The sequence below is a fragment of the Eremothecium gossypii genome, chromosome VII, assembly GCF_000091025.4.
Source record: "Eremothecium gossypii ATCC 10895 chromosome VII, complete sequence".
In the NCBI taxonomy this organism is placed as follows: domain Eukaryota; kingdom Fungi; phylum Ascomycota; class Saccharomycetes; order Saccharomycetales; family Saccharomycetaceae; genus Eremothecium; species Eremothecium gossypii.
In genome coordinates, this window is record NC_005788.4 from 1,039,916 (window position 1) to 1,061,026 (window position 21,111).

At 49.3% G+C, this 21,111-nt stretch overlaps 14 protein-coding genes and 2 non-coding genes across 16 annotated transcripts; 8 read left to right on the plus strand and 8 right to left on the minus strand.

The window, feature by feature from the left end:
- Positions 1 to 328: 328 nt before the first annotated feature.
- On the plus strand, positions 329 to 1,777 carry CIT3 (citrate (Si)-synthase CIT3; the record flags this gene model as incomplete). Its single annotated transcript, NM_211729.1, has 1 exon — positions 329 to 1,777. The coding sequence occupies one exon, from the start codon at positions 329 to 331 to the stop codon at positions 1,775 to 1,777; it is 1,449 nt and encodes a 482-aa protein (NP_986667.1).
- Positions 1,778 to 2,352: 575 nt separating this feature from the next.
- PDH1 (putative 2-methylcitrate dehydratase) lies at positions 2,353 to 3,909 on the plus strand (the record flags this gene model as incomplete). The annotated part of the gene is made up of 1 exon (NM_211730.1): positions 2,353 to 3,909. One exon carries the CDS (start codon positions 2,353 to 2,355, stop codon positions 3,907 to 3,909), a length of 1,557 nt encoding a protein of 518 aa, NP_986668.1.
- A 221-nt stretch (positions 3,910 to 4,130) lies between these two features.
- Positions 4,131 to 6,686, plus strand: NIC96 (linker nucleoporin NIC96; the record flags this gene model as incomplete). Its single annotated transcript, NM_211731.1, has 1 exon — positions 4,131 to 6,686. One exon carries the CDS (start codon positions 4,131 to 4,133, stop codon positions 6,684 to 6,686), a length of 2,556 nt encoding a protein of 851 aa, NP_986669.1.
- A 70-nt stretch (positions 6,687 to 6,756) lies between these two features.
- YPI1 (type 1 protein phosphatase-activating protein YPI1) lies at positions 6,757 to 7,212 on the minus strand (the record flags this gene model as incomplete). The annotated part of the gene is made up of 1 exon (NM_211732.1): positions 6,757 to 7,212. The coding sequence occupies one exon, from the start codon at positions 7,210 to 7,212 to the stop codon at positions 6,757 to 6,759; it is 456 nt and encodes a 151-aa protein (NP_986670.1).
- Positions 7,213 to 7,450: 238 nt separating this feature from the next.
- RPN11 (proteasome regulatory particle lid subunit RPN11) lies at positions 7,451 to 8,386 on the plus strand (the record flags this gene model as incomplete). Its single annotated transcript, NM_211733.1, has 1 exon — positions 7,451 to 8,386. The coding sequence occupies one exon, from the start codon at positions 7,451 to 7,453 to the stop codon at positions 8,384 to 8,386; it is 936 nt and encodes a 311-aa protein (NP_986671.1).
- A 57-nt stretch (positions 8,387 to 8,443) lies between these two features.
- SAD1 (mRNA splicing protein SAD1) lies at positions 8,444 to 9,940 on the minus strand (the record flags this gene model as incomplete). The annotated part of the gene is made up of 1 exon (NM_211734.2): positions 8,444 to 9,940. The coding sequence occupies one exon, from the start codon at positions 9,938 to 9,940 to the stop codon at positions 8,444 to 8,446; it is 1,497 nt and encodes a 498-aa protein (NP_986672.2).
- A 141-nt stretch (positions 9,941 to 10,081) lies between these two features.
- On the plus strand, positions 10,082 to 11,626 carry AGOS_AGR008W (putative Xaa-Pro dipeptidase; the record flags this gene model as incomplete). The annotated part of the gene is made up of 1 exon (NM_211735.1): positions 10,082 to 11,626. One exon carries the CDS (start codon positions 10,082 to 10,084, stop codon positions 11,624 to 11,626), a length of 1,545 nt encoding a protein of 514 aa, NP_986673.1.
- A 205-nt stretch (positions 11,627 to 11,831) lies between these two features.
- On the minus strand, positions 11,832 to 11,920 carry AGOS_t0183. Its single transcript is given in 2 exon segments — positions 11,832 to 11,867; positions 11,884 to 11,920. It is a non-coding gene; the product is annotated as a tRNA-Phe (tRNA).
- Positions 11,921 to 12,207: 287 nt separating this feature from the next.
- Positions 12,208 to 12,319, plus strand: AGOS_t0184. The gene is made up of 2 exons: positions 12,208 to 12,245; positions 12,276 to 12,319. It is a non-coding gene; the product is annotated as a tRNA-Leu (tRNA).
- Positions 12,320 to 12,441: 122 nt separating this feature from the next.
- Positions 12,442 to 13,557, minus strand: PTI1 (cleavage polyadenylation factor subunit PTI1; the record flags this gene model as incomplete). The annotated part of the gene is made up of 1 exon (NM_211736.2): positions 12,442 to 13,557. The coding sequence occupies one exon, from the start codon at positions 13,555 to 13,557 to the stop codon at positions 12,442 to 12,444; it is 1,116 nt and encodes a 371-aa protein (NP_986674.2).
- Positions 13,558 to 13,840: 283 nt separating this feature from the next.
- Positions 13,841 to 14,641, minus strand: RNA15 (Rna15p; the record flags this gene model as incomplete). The annotated part of the gene is made up of 1 exon (NM_211737.1): positions 13,841 to 14,641. One exon carries the CDS (start codon positions 14,639 to 14,641, stop codon positions 13,841 to 13,843), a length of 801 nt encoding a protein of 266 aa, NP_986675.1.
- A 196-nt stretch (positions 14,642 to 14,837) lies between these two features.
- On the plus strand, positions 14,838 to 15,752 carry DST1 (transcription elongation factor DST1; the record flags this gene model as incomplete). The annotated part of the gene is made up of 1 exon (NM_211738.2): positions 14,838 to 15,752. The coding sequence occupies one exon, from the start codon at positions 14,838 to 14,840 to the stop codon at positions 15,750 to 15,752; it is 915 nt and encodes a 304-aa protein (NP_986676.2).
- Positions 15,753 to 16,164: 412 nt separating this feature from the next.
- On the minus strand, positions 16,165 to 17,643 carry CYS4 (cystathionine beta-synthase CYS4; the record flags this gene model as incomplete). The annotated part of the gene is made up of 1 exon (NM_211739.2): positions 16,165 to 17,643. One exon carries the CDS (start codon positions 17,641 to 17,643, stop codon positions 16,165 to 16,167), a length of 1,479 nt encoding a protein of 492 aa, NP_986677.2.
- Positions 17,644 to 17,922: 279 nt separating this feature from the next.
- AGOS_AGR013C (urea carboxylase-associated family protein) lies at positions 17,923 to 18,837 on the minus strand (the record flags this gene model as incomplete). Its single annotated transcript, NM_211740.2, has 1 exon — positions 17,923 to 18,837. The coding sequence occupies one exon, from the start codon at positions 18,835 to 18,837 to the stop codon at positions 17,923 to 17,925; it is 915 nt and encodes a 304-aa protein (NP_986678.2).
- Positions 18,838 to 19,245: 408 nt separating this feature from the next.
- On the plus strand, positions 19,246 to 19,905 carry VPS20 (ESCRT-III subunit protein VPS20; the record flags this gene model as incomplete). The annotated part of the gene is made up of 1 exon (NM_211741.1): positions 19,246 to 19,905. One exon carries the CDS (start codon positions 19,246 to 19,248, stop codon positions 19,903 to 19,905), a length of 660 nt encoding a protein of 219 aa, NP_986679.1.
- A 99-nt stretch (positions 19,906 to 20,004) lies between these two features.
- Positions 20,005 to 21,027, minus strand: HEM2 (porphobilinogen synthase HEM2; the record flags this gene model as incomplete). Its single annotated transcript, NM_211742.1, has 1 exon — positions 20,005 to 21,027. The coding sequence occupies one exon, from the start codon at positions 21,025 to 21,027 to the stop codon at positions 20,005 to 20,007; it is 1,023 nt and encodes a 340-aa protein (NP_986680.1).
- Positions 21,028 to 21,111: the final 84 nt, after the last annotated feature.

Sequence of the window (21,111 nt, forward strand, 5' to 3'; positions counted from 1 at the left end):
CTTTGATGTTATACAACTATAATTTAATAAGCTCGGGAAAATATTTTATTCCTTGGCTTTCCATGCATCAGCTTTCGTCTGCATATTGAAATGGAGTGGAGTACGAGGAGTGACGTTAAACCCGGTACAGTACGTGGGAGGCGACGGCAAATAGATATCCCAAAATGGTAAACCACAGATCATGGTAGTATGCGGCCTGACTTGGAAGACTATTAGGAAGTCACTATAAATACTCTGTATCCAATGATATATTCATTGTGATAGAAATCGTGTTACTTGTATATCATATTCAACTCTCTGTACACTGGCCTAGCTTGAGTATATTAACATGCCACCATTCAGGCCTATGAAATTGTGCAGGAGCATCACTCGGAGCTCTACTGCCCGTCCCCGGAGTTTAAAAGAAGCTGTTGAACAGGCTATCCCATTAAGACGCCATGAACTAAAGGAATTAAAAGCATATAGTAACATGCAGATTGATAGTATAACTGTTGGAAGCATAATAGGAGGAATGCGGAACAATAAGTCCATGCTCTGGCAGGGAACCACTTTGGATCCATTTAACGGAATCAAATTCCAGGGAAAGACGATCCAAGAGTGTCAGCAGCTACTACCTTGTTCACCCGACAAACAATCGAAAAAGACCGAGTTCATGCCGGAATCTATGCTTTGGTTGTTGATGACTGGGGAGATACCAAAAAAGGAGGAGGCATTTGGTCTCATGCATGAGCTCTCCCAGCGCGGTAAGACACTTCCTCCCTTTGTTGAACATATTATTGACAGTCTCCCGAGGACCATGCACCCAATGACACAATTGGCAGTTGCACTGGCATCCTTGAACAGTTCATCCACATTTTGCAAAAACTATCAAGATGGCGTCATTGGGAAGGAGGATTATTGGCACTATATCTTTGAGGATGCCTTAAACTTAATCGCTCTTCTCCCTCAATTGGTCGGGAAGATATACTCTAATGTTACTAATGAAGGAATGCCATTGGGTTATTTTAATCCAGATCGTGATTGGTCTTATAATATTGCATCTTTATTAGGAATGACTTACCGTGATTCAGTGAACAAGCGGAACCTTACGAAAGAGCAGTGCGACGACTTCACCGATCTAGTACGCTTATATTGTGGTATCCACGTAGACCATGAGGGTGGGAATGTTTCCGCACACGCGACACACCTAGTAGGGAGTGCCCTCAGTGACCCATATCTCAGTTATTCGGCTGGGGTAATGGGATTAGCAGGACCGTTACATGGTTTAGCTGCACAAGAGGTCGTGCGGTTTTTGGTAGACATGGCGGCACGAATTGATTCCCCTGACAACGAGAGTCAGGTAAGCGAGTATCTATGGGCGCTTCTTAATTCCGGCAAAGTTGTGCCAGGCTATGGGCATGCTGTGCTACGCAAGCCAGACCCTAGATTTGACGCTATGCTCAGGTTTGTGGAGGCGCGTCCGCAGGAGTTTCAAGGTGATCGTTACGTACAGCTAATGAGGAATTTGTCGAAGTATGCTCCTAAAGTTTTAACCGAACACGGGAAAACGAAGAACCCCTTTCCTAATGTTGACTCAGCGTCCGGTGTTCTTTTTTACCATTACGGTATACACGATTTGTTGTTTGTAACTGTCATTTTTGCGTGCTCTCGAGCAATCGGGCCTCTAACTCAATTGGTTTGGGATCGTATCCTAGGGTTGCCAATAGAGAGACCGAAGAGCGTTGATATGGCTACACTCAGGAGGCTTGTTAACCAAAATCTCCGGAATGCCAAATAGTTTGTAGTTGTGTGCATACACAACCACTTTATCTAATACCACCTACGTCTACTTTTCACCCAGATGGGCCATTGGTTTCCGAAATGAATTGAGGTTGGGACTCACACATGCCATGTCCTACTTTTACTGTGTTACGTACTACCGCTTTTAGTATTATGTGTCCCTCGCCACCGCCTTTGCTCTAGTAAACCAACATTAGTACACTTCTTTTTCTGTAAGCAGCAAATCCGATTTTCACACTCCGAGATTAAGCGTTCAGCCGAGGTGGTCATCCGGGTGGCGCTGCAACGGCAGTCACCCACTGCTATTGGAGTAAGTTTTTGCATATGACTACTGTCACTCCTTTTTTTCCCTTTAGTTGGGCGTCCTTGAGTTGCTGGCTTGCATTCCGTCTTCAGTCGCAAGAGTACATCTTTACAGCGATAGGGTCTTTCACTATCATGATGGTATTTATATAAATGTTTTGTTAGTGTCACAATTAACAGCCACTGTAGTCTTTTTGAAACCGAATTGAAGCCAGGTAGGGACACTTCAGCTCCGATCGAAATACTGCTCACAGGAGGTAATCGAAGGAAATGAAAATCAATGGCGCTCTGTTACCTTCATTAAGGCGTAGCAACGGTTTGAAAATTATTGCTGCTGTCGCGCGTATGAGTTCGGTCGCAGATTCGAGCAGCAATACTAGGCCTCAGGCAGATCAGGTGTTGAAGGATATCGCATCCTATGTTCATAATACGAGGATTACTTCCACCGAAGCTTTCAAGACTGCAAGATTATGCCTCTTGGATACCCTCGGCTGTGGCTTAGCTGCATTGAGGTACCAGGAGCCAAGAGGTGTAATTAAACCTATTGTTCCTGGCACAATTGTCCCCAACGGTACACGGGTCCTCGGAACCAAGTACAGGATGGACCCTGTCAGTGGAGCTTTTGCAATTGGCACCTTGATTAGATGGTTGGACTACAATGATTGTTGGCTTGCGGCAGAGTGGGGGCATCCTTCAGATAACTTGGGTGGTATTCTTGCAGTGGCAGATTATATGACGCGGCTCTCTCAATCAAGCGGAGGCGATGAGGGAAGGTTATTCACCATCCGCGAGGTCTTGGAGGCTATGATTAAGGCGCATGAAATACAGGGGATTTTGGCACTGGACAATGCATTTAACAAGGTTGGTCTAGACCACGTTGTGCTGGTGAAAGTTGCTACCACTGCGGTTGTCTCGAAGATGCTAAACCTATCTGAATCGCAGACTGTGGATGCATTGTCGCATGCATTCGTAGATGGCCAATCCTTAAGAACATACAGACATGCCCCAAATACCGGCTCCCGTAAGTCTTGGGCGGCAGGCGATGCTACTTCGAGGGCCGTGAAGATCGCTTTTCTTGTAAAAAATGGCGGCGTCGACGGAATACCTTCTGTGTTGACTGCCAAGGACTGGGGGTTCTATGATGTTTTGTTGAAGGGAAAACCGTTTGAGTTCAAGCAAAGAAAGACGTATGGCTCCTATGTCATGGAGAATGTGTTGTTTAAGATCTCTTTCCCTGCGGAGTTTCATGCGCAGACCGCGGTAGAAGCGGCTCTGAAGGTGCGCAAGCAATTGAACAGGATGGGAAAGAATTATCAGGACATTAAGTCGATCACTATCAGGACTCAGGACGCGGCCATGAGGATCATTGACAAGAGCGGACCGCTATATAACTATGCGGACAGGGACCATTGCATACAGTACATGACAGCTGTGCCACTTATCCACGGAAGACTAGTGGCAGACGACTACCACGATTTAGTAGCTTTAAATCCAGCTATCGACGAGCTCAGGTCCAAGATTTACTGTGTGAGAGACGATCAATTCACTGCGGCCTACAATAATCCGGATACGAGGGCTATTCCAAACGGTTTAACTGTCGAGCTAAATGATGGGACTACCTTGGAAGAGGTTGTTGTCGAGTACCCTATTGGCCATAAGACTAGACGTGCAGAGGCAGAACCGAAGCTGCTTGAGAAGTTCTACAGGCATTTGTCAGGGCACTTTGAGGGCGACATTACTAAGGTCGAGCAAGTAATGACAATGTCCACTGACCCAGAGTTTGAGTCCTATAGTATCGACCAGTATGTAGACACTTTCTGTCGTTGACGGTATCTAGATCCAACAAATGTACTAAGTTACGTAACAGTTTTATGATGATGTTTACATAATCTTCACAGTCGCCGGAGCTTCGCGTCAATGATATCCGGGTAATACTTTTCTGTCAACAAAATTTTCTCTAGGGATGAATGAAGTTTTCATCTATCAGCAAGTACAGTATAAGCAGTTTGTTATTATAAGAAGTACGGCAGCTGCCTTCTTCGTCTAACATGAATAACTCCATCAATGCATCGGATTTACGGAGCGTCAGCCCGCACGAAGCCCCCTTAAAGGGCGTGTCGAAGACCTTTAATGATTTGATTGAAACGTCCAAGAATCTGCCTTCTACATCATCCGAGTTGGGTTCCGTACTATTGAATGTCAATGAACTCAAGAAGCGGGCTGCAGAGTTAAGAGCTAAAAATGTCAAGAACAAATCTCCTCACCATACCCGGGCACACTATTTGTTGGCAGGAAGTGGACTGGCGATTCAAGATGTTGAATCTTCTTTGAAAACCCTTGAATCGAGACAGCTGTTGGAGCAGAATGTCCAAAATAAGGTTCCCGATGGAGATCTTGACACCTACCTGCGCAATAAAAAAGATGAAAACATCCTCTCCTCTATTGAGCAGTCCTTGTCTTTGGCGGCAAAGGATTTTGATAATTTTGTCAATGCGAACTTCAATCTGGACTGGAAGAAGCATAAGGAGGAAGTGAAGAGGAGCTTTTTGGGTCTCGTATGGAAGTCGGATCCAAACCACAAGAGTCCAACTTCTGTGTCTGAACCATCATTTATGACCTGGCCCAAGAAAGGTAGCGGAATATTGGATGGTGAATCAAAGCTGAATATCAACGAAAACTACGTTGTGAGAGAGAAGTTTGAAAAATACGCCAGAATAATCAATCGGTTCAACAATGCCAGACAGCTGCATAATAATTTCCCTTTGACGACAGAGTTTATTACTCTATTCCAAAATTCCGCAGACTACAAACAGAGGCAGCTGCTCGAAGCATGGAAGATCCTTGATAATTACCGCTTGTGTTCGGATTCTATGAATATTGTGGATATTTCAAAAGGGTATCTTGAAAACCAATTCATGGACTACGTCGACAATCTATACACCAAAAATGGAAATGAAGGATTGCCTACTAACATTAATAAGATCAAATCCTTCATTGATTGTAAATTAAAAAATCCAAATAACACTTGGAAGTTTGGCAACTTGACGATCGTCAATGGTGTTCCTGTGTGGGCCTTGATCTTTTATCTATTAAGGGCCGGTAAGTTCCAGGAAGCTTTGGAGGTCGCCATAAACAATAAGCTAAGTTTAAAAAAGGTGGAGCAGTCTTTCCTGGTATACTTCAAAGCATATGTCTCCTCTAAAGACAAGCGGCTGCCACAGGAGTTCATTACTAGATTGCACACGGAGTACAATCAACACATTAAAAACTCCCTCGATGGCGACCCCTTCAGACTCGCCGTTTACAAGATCATTGGAAGATGTGATCTGACGAGAAAGAATATTTCCGCTATAACGCTGAGTGTTGAAGACTGGCTATGGGTCCACTTCATGTTGATAAAAGACGGCATCTCCAGCGACGACCCAGTTTATGAGAGATATAGCCTGGTCGACTTCCAAAACATCATCACGTCTTATGGCTCTTCCAGCTTCAATAACCACTACTTGCAAGTCCTACTTCTCAGCGGTCAATATGAACTAGCTGTCCAATATGCCTACACTATTAACGAAATTGACGCTGTTCATTTGGCGATCGCTCTGGCGGATTATAAATTATTGAAGGTGGCAGCTAATGTGACTGACGATGAGTTTGTCACGTCGCCCACTGGCGAGAGAAAGATCAACTTTGCAAAGATTCTGGGGAACTATACAAAGTCCTTCAAGTTCTCTGATCCTAGAATTGCGGTGGAATATCTTCTCCTAATCGCTTTAGCGCACGAAGACTCACAAATTGAACTTGCTCACGAAGCATTGAGGGAGCTGGTCCTAGATACTAAAGAGTTCACCATACTCCTCGGAAAAATCAACAGGGATGGCACCAGGATACCGGGCATTATCGAGGAGAGACAGCCTCTGCTTTACTTGGCCGACAAAGAGGACTTTTTGCATAAGATTACGGAGCAGGCAGCGCGCAGAGCAGATGAAAATGGCAGAGTCTACGACAGTCTGCTACTGTATCAGCTGGCGGAAGAGTACGATATTGTCATTAGCATTGTTAATAAGCTGCTGAGCGAAATGTTGAGCAACACTGACCTGGCGCAACCCCTGATGCGGCAGGACGACAATAGCGAGACTAACCCTGTTCTAATCGCCAAGAAGCTCATTGATGTCTATATCAAGAACTTGGAAATTTCAAAGAAGGTACACAGGAAAAACAAGGAAACATGCATTCTGCTCCTGAAACTCGTGGATATAAGGAGAACATATATTGCAAGACAGTGGCAAAACACCCTGCAGCAGATAGAGGAGCTGGATCTGCTTCCATCTGTCGAAGACTCTTCCCCAAGGAAGAAGGCGCAGGAATTCCACAACCTGGACGACTGTATCATAAAGAATGTCCCCAACCTGTTGATCATCGCCATGACCTGCGTTTCTAACCTCATCAAGCAGTTGAGCAAGGGCCCCTTCTCCAACGGGGCCACGCAAGCTCAAGTCGAGGCTCTGAAGAAGGTCGCCAACAACTACATGATCTACAGAGGCATGATCCAGTACAAGATGCCTCGGGAGGTGTACAACACCCTCATAAACATCGAGGTGGACCTCTGACCGCTCGTCAGACCACGATGCAGTGTGTACCAGACCAGTATTATAGATTAGATCCTACGAACTTTACCTGCTATTTATCCCCGTGCAGATACTTCTGCCTGTACTGACTGTAGTCCGGCTGGTACTCGTACGCGTTCGGACTACTGGATCTCTTCCGTTCGAGTTTCTGCCGACGTCTGGCGATTCGAGCCTGCCGCCTCGCTTCAAAGTCCATGCTAGTGTCGTTTTCGGATTCCGAAGACGAGCTCGACGAGGCACTCGACGATGCGTGCTCGCACTCACCCCCGTCCTCGTCGTCAAAGTTCTGCTGCGGGTGGAAAATGCAGCATATCTTTGTCTTCTTCTTATTCATATGCTCGTTATCTACCACATTCTCATCCCATCTGACTTTCGACTTCTGCTCTTTCTTGGCTAACTTTGGCACCTGTTCCGTTTGATTTGCCCGGAGCTGAAGGATCTGCGATGTCTCCGAAACAGTTACAGTGTGTGACCTGTTAGCAAGTGACTCCTGGTTGTTGCTTGACATCGGAACAGCTCTTCCCACTTCCAGACCAATCTAATAGTCTTAACGTTGTTTGCTCCTGATTGTGTACCGCTTACATACCTTCCAGCTATTATACAGAATAACCCCTTCGTAACTGGTGATATCAGCTTGTATGGGTGGCAAATTCAAGGGCCTTTTGGCGTATTATGGTTTACAACAGCCATAATCTGAACAGCGGTTACAGAGAACTGATCAGATACACTAGCCCTTATTCGACGTGATGGATAGATTACAGAGACTAATGATGAGCCAAAGGTCGAATATGATCGGCGCGGCGGCGACAGAAATGCCGTTGGATGATACCAAGGAGACGGTGTATATCTCTTCTTTGGCTCTTTTAAAGATGCTGAAACACAGCAGGGCGGGCGTGCCCATGGAGGTGATGGGGCTGATGCTGGGGGACTTTGTGGATGAGTACACGGTCAATGTGGTGGACGTGTTTGCCATGCCGCAGTCCGGAACAGGCGTGTCGGTGGAGGCCGTGGACGATGTTTTCCAGGCGAAGATGATGGACATGTTAAAGCAGACTGGCAGGGACCAGATGGTAGTTGGCTGGTACCACTCGCACCCGGGTTTTGGGTGCTGGCTGTCATCGGTGGACGTGGACACACAGCGGTCGTTTGAGCAGTTGAATAGCCGGGCCGTGGCGGTAGTGGTTGACCCAATACAGTCCGTGAAGGGTAAGGTGGTTATTGATGCATTCAGGCTGATCAGCCCCGCGACTGTTGTGCGGAACCAGGAGCCCAGACAGACGACCTCGAACGTCGGTCTGCTAAATAAGCCCAACATCCAGTCGCTCATCCACGGTCTCAACAGACACTACTATTCTCTAAACATCGACTATCACAAGACTTCGGCGGAGTTGAACATGCTGATGAACCTACACAAAGAGCAGTGGCAGTCGGGCTTGAAGATGCACGACTACAAGGAAAAGGAAAGGATTAATTTGGAGGCGACGAAAAAGTCGGTGCGCATCGCTGAGCAGTATACCAAGCGGATTGAAGAAGAGAAGGAGCTAACCGAGGATGAACTGAAGACACGGTACGTGGGGAAGCAGGACCCCAAGAAGCATCTCTCCGAGACGGCAGAAAGAGTCTTGGAGGAGAATATTGTGTCTGTGCTAACAGCGGGCGTCAATTCGGTGGCCATTAAGTAATAAAATTACATACGCACTTCGTGCACTATTCCTGTATGATAACTTAACAAAGAGCATTTATGCGGCAGCAACTCGCTCCCATACCTGAAGGTACGTCTCGTTCAGGAACAAGAGCTCTTTCTCCCTCTTTCTGACGTTTCCTTCATCCAGTTCGAACCAAGTGTCGTCTTTATCGTTTCTAATTTGTATTTTCCAGTTGCTAATTTCATCTAGAATGGGTACTTCCTGGTTCTTTGCAGGTTTGGTAGCTTCGTGTACAACATTCATCAGCAATCTGAACTTCACTGAACGGAATTCCAGTTCCTGGCCAAACTCCACAACTGTTTGGTTTCTCTCCTGCACAGGGAACTTGCCGGGTTCAAAACGCTTGAGATGAAGAACTAGGTATCGCGGGCAACGGCTCACCTTGTTTAGCTTGACACTTTCCTTCAAATGTTGTTCTACGGTGCCGTCAAACTTTCCCATCAGCTCTTCCAATTTCACCTGCGGCAGACTGTTGGCGGACTTCCCGTCTTTGAACAGAGGTCTGGGGGGCAAATCTAGGCTCAGCATCCAGAACATGACATCCGTGGACTTAGCGGTCCTGGTGTCCAGTACGAATTTAATTGCACTGCCGTCATCATTAGGGACAGGCACTATTTTTGTTGTCCTTATGGTAACTGTACCCTGAATATTGTCCGTTAACGTTTTTCGTACCTCTCCACAGGACGACTTGAGCATACGGTTTATAACAAATAGCATAAAGTTCCTCGGATCGCTATAAGCTTTCATTGAGCTTGGTTGTGCGAGATGTGTAGCGACATATTGTAAAAATTCATGAGGTGATACATGCCGCCTAAAGAGGTTGGGTGACCAGATATGTCTAATCAAAAGCGCTAGCTTATTTATGAATGGATCGGCCCTCTCCAGCAGGTCATCATTGAGAAGGAACAGATCTCTCACGGGCTTGATATGGGCCAGCATAAGTAATATGACGTTGGAGGAACCATTGTTCGATATATTATGCAGTCCGACAAAGCCATTCAGGTACGGCTGTCCATTAAGGTCCTCGCAGTCCTGTGGAAAGTCGGCCACCTGGAGCCTTCCATAAGTCGGTTTAAAACCATACCTTATCTGATCCAAGACCTCAGCGTTCCGAAAGGGCCGATTTTCCGGAAGGATATAAGTTTTAAATGTCCGCATATGCATGAATAGGCGATGTAAATCTTCGATGGAATGTTTAAATGCTGGGGAGCCCTCATTCCGACCTTGTAGGTATTTGCCACATGTAAGACATGAATAGACGTCTATCGTTGACAATGTCACGGAGCAAACCTTCTCTGAATAGAAATCGAGCCGTTTTTTCTCAATTGTTTGTAATAAACCTCGCTCATCAGAACTGCTAATGTGCAACCTTTTGTTACCCTCTTCCCGATACAAATCTTCACTATCGCTTTCTTCAACCTCCCGCTTTCCCGGCATCCTTTCTCCAACGCGCGTCGTTTCTGTAGCGTATATCTTATAGAACGCTTTGAAGCTGGAATTTTTTGAATCCGGAACTCTCCCGTCAAGCATCAGTTTTTTACTTGATACGAATGACTCCCAGAGCTAGCGAAGAGGGTCACAGGGTACAGAAAATAGCAGGATTCTATTGGATAACTCTCGTGTTATAATACATACTTTCCAGTTTATTTATCCCATTAAAAGCCCGTTTTTATGGACTTGCAAAACGCGGCATTAGTGACAGCATCATCAGTGTTAATGTTCACTGCCTTGAAACAACTTCTTCGTACAGGTGAACTAAAAGGCGGAGCTGCAGTGCATAAAAGTACATTGACCAGTGTCACGTCCATGATGGAAAACCAGAAGTACCCAGCTAAGCGCCATAACCTGAACGTCAAGAAATGTTTGTTGGAGAAGAACCCCCAACTGAAGGCGACAAACACTGCGATATTTATATCCGGTGCGAAACTCGAGGGAATTAAATATTGCGATCAGAACAAGGCCTTCAGGCAAAATCGTTACTTCTACTATCTGTCCGGATGCAACATTCCAGCTTCTTCTCTTTTGTTCAACTTTAACACGGAAGAGCTAACACTATTCTTACCAGACGTTGACAAGGAAAATATTATGTGGTCGGGATTGCCGCTCTCAATTGATGAGGCATACGAAAGGTATGATGTTGATTCGGTGGCCTATGCGTCCAGCATTCAGAAAAACTTGGTTGGCCTAGATGACTTTCAATTGCTTACGATTGATCTGGATGATGTCCCCTCTAACATACAGCCTTTATTGAAGATCGGGGGAGATGATTTGTTTTACGCTTTGGACGAGTGTAGAATGATCAAAGATGAATACGAGCTAGCCATGCTCAGGAAGGCATGTGCGATTACGGACAAGTGTCATCTCTCAGTTATGTCTGCCATACCCATAGAACATAATGAGGGCCATATGCATGCAGAATTCACTTACCATGCCATGCGCCAAGGATCAAAGTTTCAGGGCTACGATCCTATTTGCTGCTCTGGGCCAAATTGCGGCACGTTACACTATGTGAAGAACGATGATGGTATGGAAGGTAAGCACTCCGTCTTACTTGATGCTGGGGCTGAATGGGAGAACTATACTGCAGATGTCACACGTTGTTTCCCCATCAACGGTACTTGGACAAAGGAACATCGAGAAATATATGAAACAGTCCTAGATATGCAGACACAAGTCATGAACCGCATTAAACCTGGTGTCAGCTGGGATGAACTACATGTTCTGGCGCATCGTGTCTTGATCGCTCACTTCCTGAAACTCGGTATTTTCAAATCGGAATATACTGCGGAGGAACTTCTGTCTTCCAGAGCGTCTGTTGCGTTTTTCCCGCATGGTTTGGGACACCTGTTGGGGATGGACACGCATGATGTCGGGGGCAATCCCAACTATGATGATCCTGACCCCATGATGAAATACTTACGGCTCCGTCGTCCATTAAAAGCTGGTATGGTTGTTACAAATGAACCTGGTTGCTACTTTAACCAATTCTTGATTGAGGAATTTTTGGAGAAGCATCCAGACAAGCTGAAGCTTGTCAACCGTGACGTGATGAGCAAGTATTTTTACATCGGCGGTGTCAGAATTGAGGATGATGTGCTGGTCACTGAAACTGGTTATGAAAACCTAACTAAGGTGACTAGTGACCCAAATGAGATCGAGAAGATCGTTTCTGCCGCAATAAAGAAAGGACGATCACACTTTCATGCATTAGCCTAAACATTCTTTTTTATCGTAATTTTGTAGCTGAATTATGGCTTTTAGTCAGTTCCAAAGTAAATTACTGAATATAGTCCTTGGACCTCAATATTAAAAAAATAGTGTCGTTATTGCAAGTCAGTTCTACCAATTACTTGTTATCTTATCACTGTAGCGGGTAGATTCAAACTATATAGTAAAATAACAATAAATCAACAAAAAAAATTGCGAATTCTGTGGATCGAACACAGGACCTCCAGATTTCCGACCGAAGTTTTCTTCAGTCTGGCGCTCTCCCAACTGAGCTAAATCCGCATTTGTATTATGATCTTTGGTCATGAGATATGGGTATATGATAGTAAGTACCCGCGTGGTAAAACTCTTGATGCAAAGCACCTGCCAATACACGCAATCCAGATTCAGCTTCTTTAGCGGCTCTATTAACATTTCTTGGTTCACTGTTGCTATATGTTCCCACAATACCTTCACAATCATTGTGCCCAAACGAATTAGCATAGCTTATCCGCAAAATTGTCACTTGAAGACACATGTAACCGAAGTGATGATAGTACTAAACTGTATTTCAATCAATTAACAATTACGGTTGTGTGGCCGAGCGGTCTAAGGCGCCTGATTCAAGTGTATGCTTACAGCTGTTTACAGCTGGACACTCAGGTATCGTAAGATGCAGGAGTTCGAATCTCCTCGCAACCATTATTTTTTATCACAGTCGTTCTTGGAACACGCGAGTAGCGCCCGCGACTGGTCCTCCATCCACGATTATACACATATTGTCTATTGTTAATCCAGTTCGGAAGCAGATATACAGATTAATACTATATCAAATATTCTTGCCTCAAATTTTCGATCACAGTCACTTGCTCAGGGGGTAACAACCTGATTTGCTCTTGTGGAAGATTAATTACCTGTCTAATCATATCCTGTTTCGCCCGAGGCAGCGCATTTAACTTTGTTTCATTTAGTCTCATTGGCTGCGACTGTTGTGTCATGGGCGGAGGAGCCTGGCCAATAATGAACGGGCCCGTAGTGGGAACCTGAGATGCTTGGTGTGGCGTTGCCATCATTTGTGGATGCATCATGTTTAGCATCGTCGACATATGAGGCATTGCCGGAGGTTGCGCAAAGTTTACTGGTGGCACCGGCTGTCTCATAGTGTTCTGTGTCTGTAATGGTTGATATTCAGAGATCACCTTTGTTACTACCTCATAGTTTATAAATCCCATTTCAAGGAGCGCTTGTGCTACTGTAACCATAGTCACCACGCTGTTATTCCTCAAGAATTGCTCTAACTTGGCAATCTTGGCTGGGTCCTGATTGGACAGCATTTTGAGATTAGAGATCATCTCCAGAAGTTGCAAAGGAGGGATGTTAGTAAGGTTAGCAGAAATGGGCTCTGTGGCGACCAGCGAACCCGGATGCAGAGGCGGCAGGTGTTGTGAGGCTTTGCTCAGAATTTCTGGAAATGGCGAAGTCCCGCTTCCGTTGGTATTCACACCAGTCGCGGGCTTCGACACCGGTTTTCGCGGGATAGGCACCTCCGAAACAAGCTCAAACGGGAGTTCCAAGTTGTCGTCCCACGGATATTGATCCCGTTTCAAATCCAATACGTCTCTATCACTGACCTCGGTCCGCGACGACCAATTGGGAGGGATGATCCGCTCCAGCTTGCATGTGAAATTCTTTATCTTCTGTATGACTTCGGCTGCACGTTTGCAGTCTTTGCTAGTTAAATAGTCTATTACAATACCAATCAGCCTGCCATTGCGCGGATCTTTCTTCTCAGACACCTTTACAATAGGCCCGGACCCTGCAATAACCGATGTCACTGTCGACTGCGTCCATGAGCTCGGCAAGTTTGATATAAGAAGTGAAGATGATAGGTTATCTGGCGTCAACTCGTGTCTCGCTTTCCTTATCCTGGGATCTGGCATTCTCGTTAACCTTGGAGCACACCAGTGTTGGCTACGTCTTCGTCCCTGCTACTATTCTTAATGGTACAAACCCAGCGGCTTAGTGACTCGTATTCCCAGAGTTTCGATCGCTCTTATACTCGGTACGTGCACATGTTTGTTGCGGAATACACTCAAGATTTTCGTTGAAAAGCTCTAAAGATCAATTATCATTACATACGTTTCTCGACGTTCATGCCGAATGCTACTACAGAGGCCCCACAGGGTGCGTAACTAAGGTTTGTAGTATTGACTACCGGTAAGGTTAGATAGGGCCGAATTCGCCCTTCATGGCACGCTGCTTGAGGTCCCAGAGCGACATACGCTCGTCCTCAGGCAGAGTCGCAATCTCCGCATCCGTCAACTGCAGAACCTGCTTCAGCAGCTCTAGCTTTTGCATATCGTCCTCCCCCACTTGCGGCGTGCTGTCCTTGGACGCGGCGCTGCCGTTGGTCTGGTCGACGGCCAGCTGAGTCAGATCGTCGATCTGGCTGATGCCGTTCGTCAGCAGCAGCTCGGCGACGACAAAGCTGATCTGTGGGCACTGCTTGAGCAGCGCGACGAAGGCCTCGCGGTCGTTGCGGGACATCTCCTGGAGCTTCTCCAGCAGGTTGAACTGCTCGGGTTTGCTTAGCTTCGACAGCTCGCTGGAAATAACCATGGCCGGCGTCGTCATGTTGATGTTCACGTCCGCGCCCTCCGGCAGGTTCGGGTACGCCAGCTCCTCCTGCGGGCCCATCCCCCCAACTTGCGACAGCTCTCCCCGGTTGCTGAGCGAGTACTCCTCCGAGATGCCGCCGCCGGTCGTGTACCCGCACTTCAGCGTCCTGTTGCCCAGTGCGTAGCCGTTGAGGTTGCGCACAGCAGACGAGCTCGTGGCCAGGTCCTTGAACTCGATAAACGCATATCCCTTCGACTTCCCGGTTTGCGGGTCGAACATCATTTTGAGGCCAGTTACTGGCCCCACGTTGCTGCACAGGTCCAGAATCTGCTGTTCAGTCTGGTCGTATGGAATCGACCCCAAATATACCGTTCGCGACGGCCGCCCGTTGCCACTCTTATTCATGCTTGCTGGTACACTTGAATAGTGACAACCCGGGCATACCAAGTTAGAGTGAACTGTATGTGGCTGGCTTACTGCGAAATGGTGCGGATTTTTGGGCTTACGATGCCCTGCGAAAAACTTTCCGCGCCATCAGTAACTCTAGTCTACATAAGCCGTCGAATACGAAGATCACGACAGAAGAATTGTGGGACCCAGGATGGATGCTAAGGACGTTGTTACGCATGTCAAGAATCTAGAGAAGAACAAATCGGATGAGCAAACAGTGCTGCGGATCTTGCGGATCCTGGACAAAGAGTTGGTCGCCACGGAGAAGCTGTTACGGGAAACCAAGGTGGGAGTGATAGTGAACCAATTCAAGAAGTCGAGCAACGATGAGATTGCCAAGCTGGTCAAGAAGATGATTGGGACGTGGAAGGACGCCATCACGAAGGAGAAGAAGAAGAAAGCGGCGGTAGCGGCTGGAGGGTCTGGGAGCGGCGCAGGAACTGCCGGCGGCGGCGCGCACAGCAGCCATAGCGGCAACAGCGGGCCGCACGAGCCCAAGATACAGGAGAAGTACCACGCGAAGGGGCCGCGCAGCGCCAAAAACGATGGCGTCAACACAACGATCTACGGCGACAAGCTGCGGGACATGGTGATACGGGCGTTCTACGATGCTCTGGCGAAGGAGAGCGAGCACCCGCCACAGTCGATCCTCGCTATTGCGATTGATATAGAGAAACACATGTGGCAGCTTAACGACCCGGGGGAGAACGAAAAGGCCTACAAGGACAAGTACCGTGTTATATACTCAAACGTGATTTCCAAAAACAACCGAGATTTGAAGCACAAGATCACCAACGGCGACATAACGCCCGAATATCTAGTTAACTGCGACCCGAAGGAGCTGGCGCCGGAGCATTTGAGAAAGAAGTTGGAGGAGATTGCGAAACAGAATCTATTTAACGCACAGGGTGCCACCCTCGAGAGGTCGGTGACCGATAGGTTCCAGTGTGGCAAGTGTAAAGAGAAGAAGGTGTCATACTACCAGCTGCAGACGAGATCCGCGGATGAACCTCTGACGACGTTCTGCACCTGTGAGGTATGTGGGAATAGATGGAAGTTCTCTTAAACTGTGATGGGAGGCATGAAGCCGACAAACAGGTTCATGTAAGTACGTAACGAGCTGATATAAACGGGATCTATTCGTTAGCCACTATGTAATAATACGTTTCCTAGGAAGCTACTGCGCTACTCAGTTGCCACAGACAGTACTTCTCAGGTGCGTGAGCTACTCGTCCGCAGCTGCGCGTCACGGTTCTCAGCCGTGCGCCAAGCCTTCTGGAACAGCGATATGTACAGGTTAATACTTTAAAGTTACACAGGCAAACCTTTGTGGCCATCGGATCGCGTTCGCGAAGCCGCCGTGTGCTCTGCAGATAGAAGCGTACCGTTCCATCGAAGGTATACCCTTGGGGAAGGCTGTGATAGTAACGATTCAGGATTGTTCGATTATGTATTGACTATAGATCATAACTGAGGAATTAGGCTAGGTAGGAGAGCAAGTCCACCTTGGTGACCACATGCACTGGAGTAAAACCGTCCGTGATAATGGCGGAAGAGTTCTTCTCAAAGAAGCGGTTCAACTCAGATAGTTTGGAGTCCACGGTAAAGGTGACGAACTTCTTCTTTCCTGTTTTGTTGTCATTGTACGAGGAGATGTCATCGAAGTTGTTTAGCTTTCTGAAGTCGAGGAATAGGCTCTTGATGCTAGAGACCTCTGCCCCAGAAGACAGCTTCTTTAGAAGCTGGGAGAGAGTCACCAGACCCACAAGCTTCTTGCTGTTTTCAGCCAACACTGGCAGCTGGTCGAAGCCGTTGTCCTTCAAAATCTTGACCACTTCCGACACAGCAGCAGTCTCACTGACAGCCACGACTGGTCTGAGCTGCAAGTCCTTGACGGTGGCGCCATTGAAGGCGTCCTCTTCGTTCTTGGCTAGAGGGGCCACAATCTCGTCATCCCACAAGTTGTTGCTCTTCAACCACTCGTTGTCCACAAACTTGGTCAAGTAAGAGCGGATAGAGTCTGGGAAAATGACAACAAGCACGTCATCCTCGGTGAGTTCGGGGTGCGCGTTGCAGTACTCCACAAGCGCCGCAAATGCAGAGCCAGAAGAGCCGCCCACAAGGGTTCCCTCGTTGGAGATCAACTGACGGGCGTACTTGAAGGAGGCCTTGTCCTCCGTCTTAATCCATTGGTCGACCAAAGACCGGTCTAGGACTTCAGGAATGAAATCGTAACCAATACCCTCGACCTTGTACTCGCTGATGTCGGTGTCGTTCAACGAAGCAGGCTGAGCAAGGATGGAACCCATTGGGTCAGCGCCGACGACCTTCACGTCCGGCTTCTGCTCCTTCAGGTACTTGGCGGTACCGGAGATGGTACCACCGGTACCAGCGCCGGCCACCAAGCCGTGCAGCTGGTCGAACTTGCCTAAGTTACGCAGCTGGTGGTGGATTTCCCTGCCCGTGCCGAAGTAGTGGGCGTATGGGTTCATCTCGTTGTTGTACTGGTCCAGAATGATGGCGCCGGGAATCTCCTTCTCGAGCTTGCGCGCCACACCGATGTGAGACTCGGGCGAATCCCATGCCGCGGCAGTGGGCGTACGAATGATCTCCGCACCCAACGCCTTCAACACGGAGACCTTCTCGTTCGACATCTTCTCTGGCAGAGTGATGATCGTGCGGTAGCCCTTGATGGCCCCGATCAGCGCCAAACCGATACCAGTGTTGCCCGACGTTGGCTCGATCAGCGTCGAGCGCGATGGGTGGATGATGCCACTCTCTTCTGCGCGCTCAATCATGGTCTTGGCAATCCGGTCCTTGATGGACCCGCCTGGGTTGTACAGCTCTAGCTTGGCATACACCTGAGGCTTAATGCCAAGGGCCTTGGGCAGCTTGCTCAACTCCACTAGAGGAGTGTTACCAACTAAATCAATCACGTGATGGCGGTTATCGTACATGCTCGTTGCTAGAATAGAGTGATGGGAAGCTCCAATGAAGCTGAAACTGAAATTTAACTGCTGACCCCGAGCTCATACGATTTATAGTGAGCGATGCCCTCGTGCTCGTCTTTACTTTTGTTAACCACGGCGCTGACGAAAAATTTGGCAGAGCCACAGCCACAACGTAAATAGTGATATATGTATATGGCCGGGTAACTTACCGTCTACCTATGATATAGATCGAATGGCCCATCAGAGGGCCTGGCGGAGAGCAGCTGCAACGGTCGAGCTCAGCACTCAATTCTCGATTCCGTGGTTCCCCCCGTAGCGGACGGGTTGCGGAGATGACCAACCGCGCAAGACGGTCTCTGGATCGTCCAACTCGAACACTTCCACACGCACAGGTCTGCAGACGCTCGACATGTCAGTGACGTTTTTCTCATTGGCGCCCACTGCGCCCTCTCCCCATCCCCACATGGACAGGTCGCCGCCAGGACAGGTGGAAATTGCGCAAAGCAGATCTACCTCAGCGAAGAACTCGATGTAGTCGCCCGGCTTCGCGGGCGAGGCTTCCATGAAGTATTGGCCGTGCTCGTTGAGGCCGGTGACCTGGAATAGGTTGAGAACGTCGTGCACGTGATGCTCCCCGCCCCCGAAGGGCCTGATGGCGCGGTACAGGTTGGAGTGGCAGTGGAAGTCGTTGTCCTCGCCGCTGAGAAGCTTGTCCACGTACGGGTCACAGCGCGTGCCCAGTAGGTCGTGGACGCGGCCACCATGCTCGTCTGGGCCGTAGTCTGCCAGCGAGTCGTCGATGATTGTGAGCAGGGGCCGCAGGTAGGGCAGGTTGGACCACAGCCTGTCGTAGGTGGAAACATGGCTGCTCTGCAGCTGCCGCGTGCGGGCAGCCCACAGGTGTTCCTTGAAGCTCGAATTGGCCTCCCAGCAGTTGAAGTCCAGCACCTGCGGACCGTAGGGGGTGGACACGCGGACCACTGAGCCCCTGGGCGCCTTCCACGCCTGCCCGGCGCGCACGGGCACCTCGTAGGTCTTCACCACGCGGCGGGGCGCGCCGCGGATGCTGTCGTAGAAACCGAAGTCTGGCACCAGCGCGGAGTCCTTCGAGGTCGGGTAGTAGGCCGGCATCGGCTTGGGGTTGCCGTGGTACCGCGGCTCAGCCCTCTGCGATACAAACGTGTGCTCTCCTACTGCCATTGGTTAGACTGCTGCTCCTGCGAAGTCTCCCGTCGCACGCCCATCCGTCGGGCCTATCCTGGTTAAATACTTTCTGTTCGGTGCGGGACCGGGCTCACCCGGGATCCCAGCTCCGTTGGCTGATATAACGGTGGGGACCGACTGGCGCGGGGTAGGAGGCGCGGCGAAGGGGGAGCATCTAAAGGAGTAGTTCGGATAGCGGAGGCAAACCGGAACACGCAGCGGAACTGGATTGCGCGGACATCCCGAGTTGCTTCCGCCAATCGGTGTTGATGTGCGTGCTGTACATGCTAGGGACTTCAGGCAGCGTTCTAAAAGTTTTGACGCTCCACAAATATAGCGAGCTCCTGAACGCCGTCCACAGCCAAGCGAGCAGTTCGAGCGTTGGAGAGTGCTAAGCTAGCACTGATGGGACAGGGAGGCAGTAAGATCAAGGTGACTGCCACGGACAAGGCGATTCTGCAACTGAAATTGGCGAAGGACAACCTTCATCGCCATGCAAAACGAACAGATACCCTAATAGAGAATGAGCGCTCCGAGCTTCGTGAGCTCGCCAAGTCACTCAAGGGTGAGATAAAGCAGAGCAGAAGGGCGCGCCTGCTGCTCAAGCGGATACACTACCAGCAGCGGCTGCTCGACCAGTGTTCGGACCAGCTGATCAACCTCGAAAACATGGTAATGACGATCGAGTTCAAACTGGTGGAGAAACAGTTTGTCGAGGGTCTTGCGCGCGGCAATGAGGTCCTGAAGAAACTCAACAGGGAGTTCAGCGGGGTAGAGCAGTTGATGGACGATGTTGCAGAACAGGTTGCGTACCAGGAGGAGATAGACCAGCTTCTCTCAAACGGCCCCATGTCTGCGGGCTACGGGCTCCAGGACGAGCTGGACAGGGAGCTCGAGCAACTGGAGCAGGAGGTAAACGCGCAGGAAGCACTACCCGAGCTGCCCTCGACGAATGGCTTGGCGCCGCCGAAGACTCGAAAGTCTGCCAACAAAGAAGACGAGCCCGCCGGCCAGCCCGCGGCCGCGCCCCAGAGAGAGGTGGAAAAGCCAATGCTGGCGTCATGATAGAATGCATCTACACTCAGATTACACTGGGATATATACTCCAGGCAATTATATACGGTTCGATTCGTTAATATTATGATAGTATGTTCATTACTGCATTCAGCTCAACCAGTCCAGGAACTCAGGAGTCATGTAACTGATGATGAGCCTGGCCCCGGCCCTCAAGAAACCCTGGTGCGACTCAAAGGCGATGGACTTGAAGTCGACCACCCCTGCCTTTGCGGCCGCGTGGAGCATGGCGTACTCGCCCGAGACATGGTACGCGCATATCGGCACATCCTTGGCGATTTCGGACGCGTCGGCCATGATGTCGAGGTAAAACGTAGACGGCTTCACGATGATGCCGTCGGCACCCTCGTCGAGGTCTCTGCGCAACGCTCTGCGGGCCAACCCACGCCCCCCCGAGGGCAGCTGGTAACACTTCCGATCACCTTGCGACGGAGCAGAGCATGCTGCGTCACGGAAGGGCCCGTACAGGTTCCCGCTGAACTTGGCCGCGTAGCTCATCACAAAAGTCTTGTGCGCCAGGCCCGCCGCCAGCAGTCCGAGCTTGATGTCGCGGATCCGCCCGTCAATCATGTCGCTCGGCGCCACGGAGTGCGCGCCAGCCTTGGCGTAGTTCACAGCAACTGCAGCCAGTCTCCGCACCGACTGCTCGCGGTTGATGCTGCCGTCGTCGTACAGCACACCACAGTGCCCGTGCGAGGTATACTCGCACAGACAGACGTCGCAGAGGATGTACAACTCGGGGAACTCCGCGCGCAGCAGCTTGATCGCCTGGATCACCGGGCCCTCGGGGTCGTCGGCCGCGGACCCAAACTCGTCCTTCGAGTTCGGCTTCATAGGGACCCCGAACAGCAGTACGGCCCGCAGACCCTTTGCAACCAGCGGCTTCAGGTACCCCGCCAGCTTGTTCACGCCAAACCTCCGAATATTCGGCAGAGACTCAATTGGTTGGTCCTCATCAGGCATGTCGCTCACGAACAGAGGGAAGATGAACATGTTCTTGGCTAGCTGGCGCTCATTCTGCCACTCCCTCAGAAGGGGGTGGTTGTACCCCCCCGACAGAATCGACGAAATTTGCGTCTGGTGTGTGTCTAGGAACTCCGCCGTGTGCTTCATCGTCAAGCTTACGCCAGTATACACCTTCTCTCCACCTGAATGCCATGTTCTTGGTTCTCATCCTCGAGGCATTTTATACTGGAG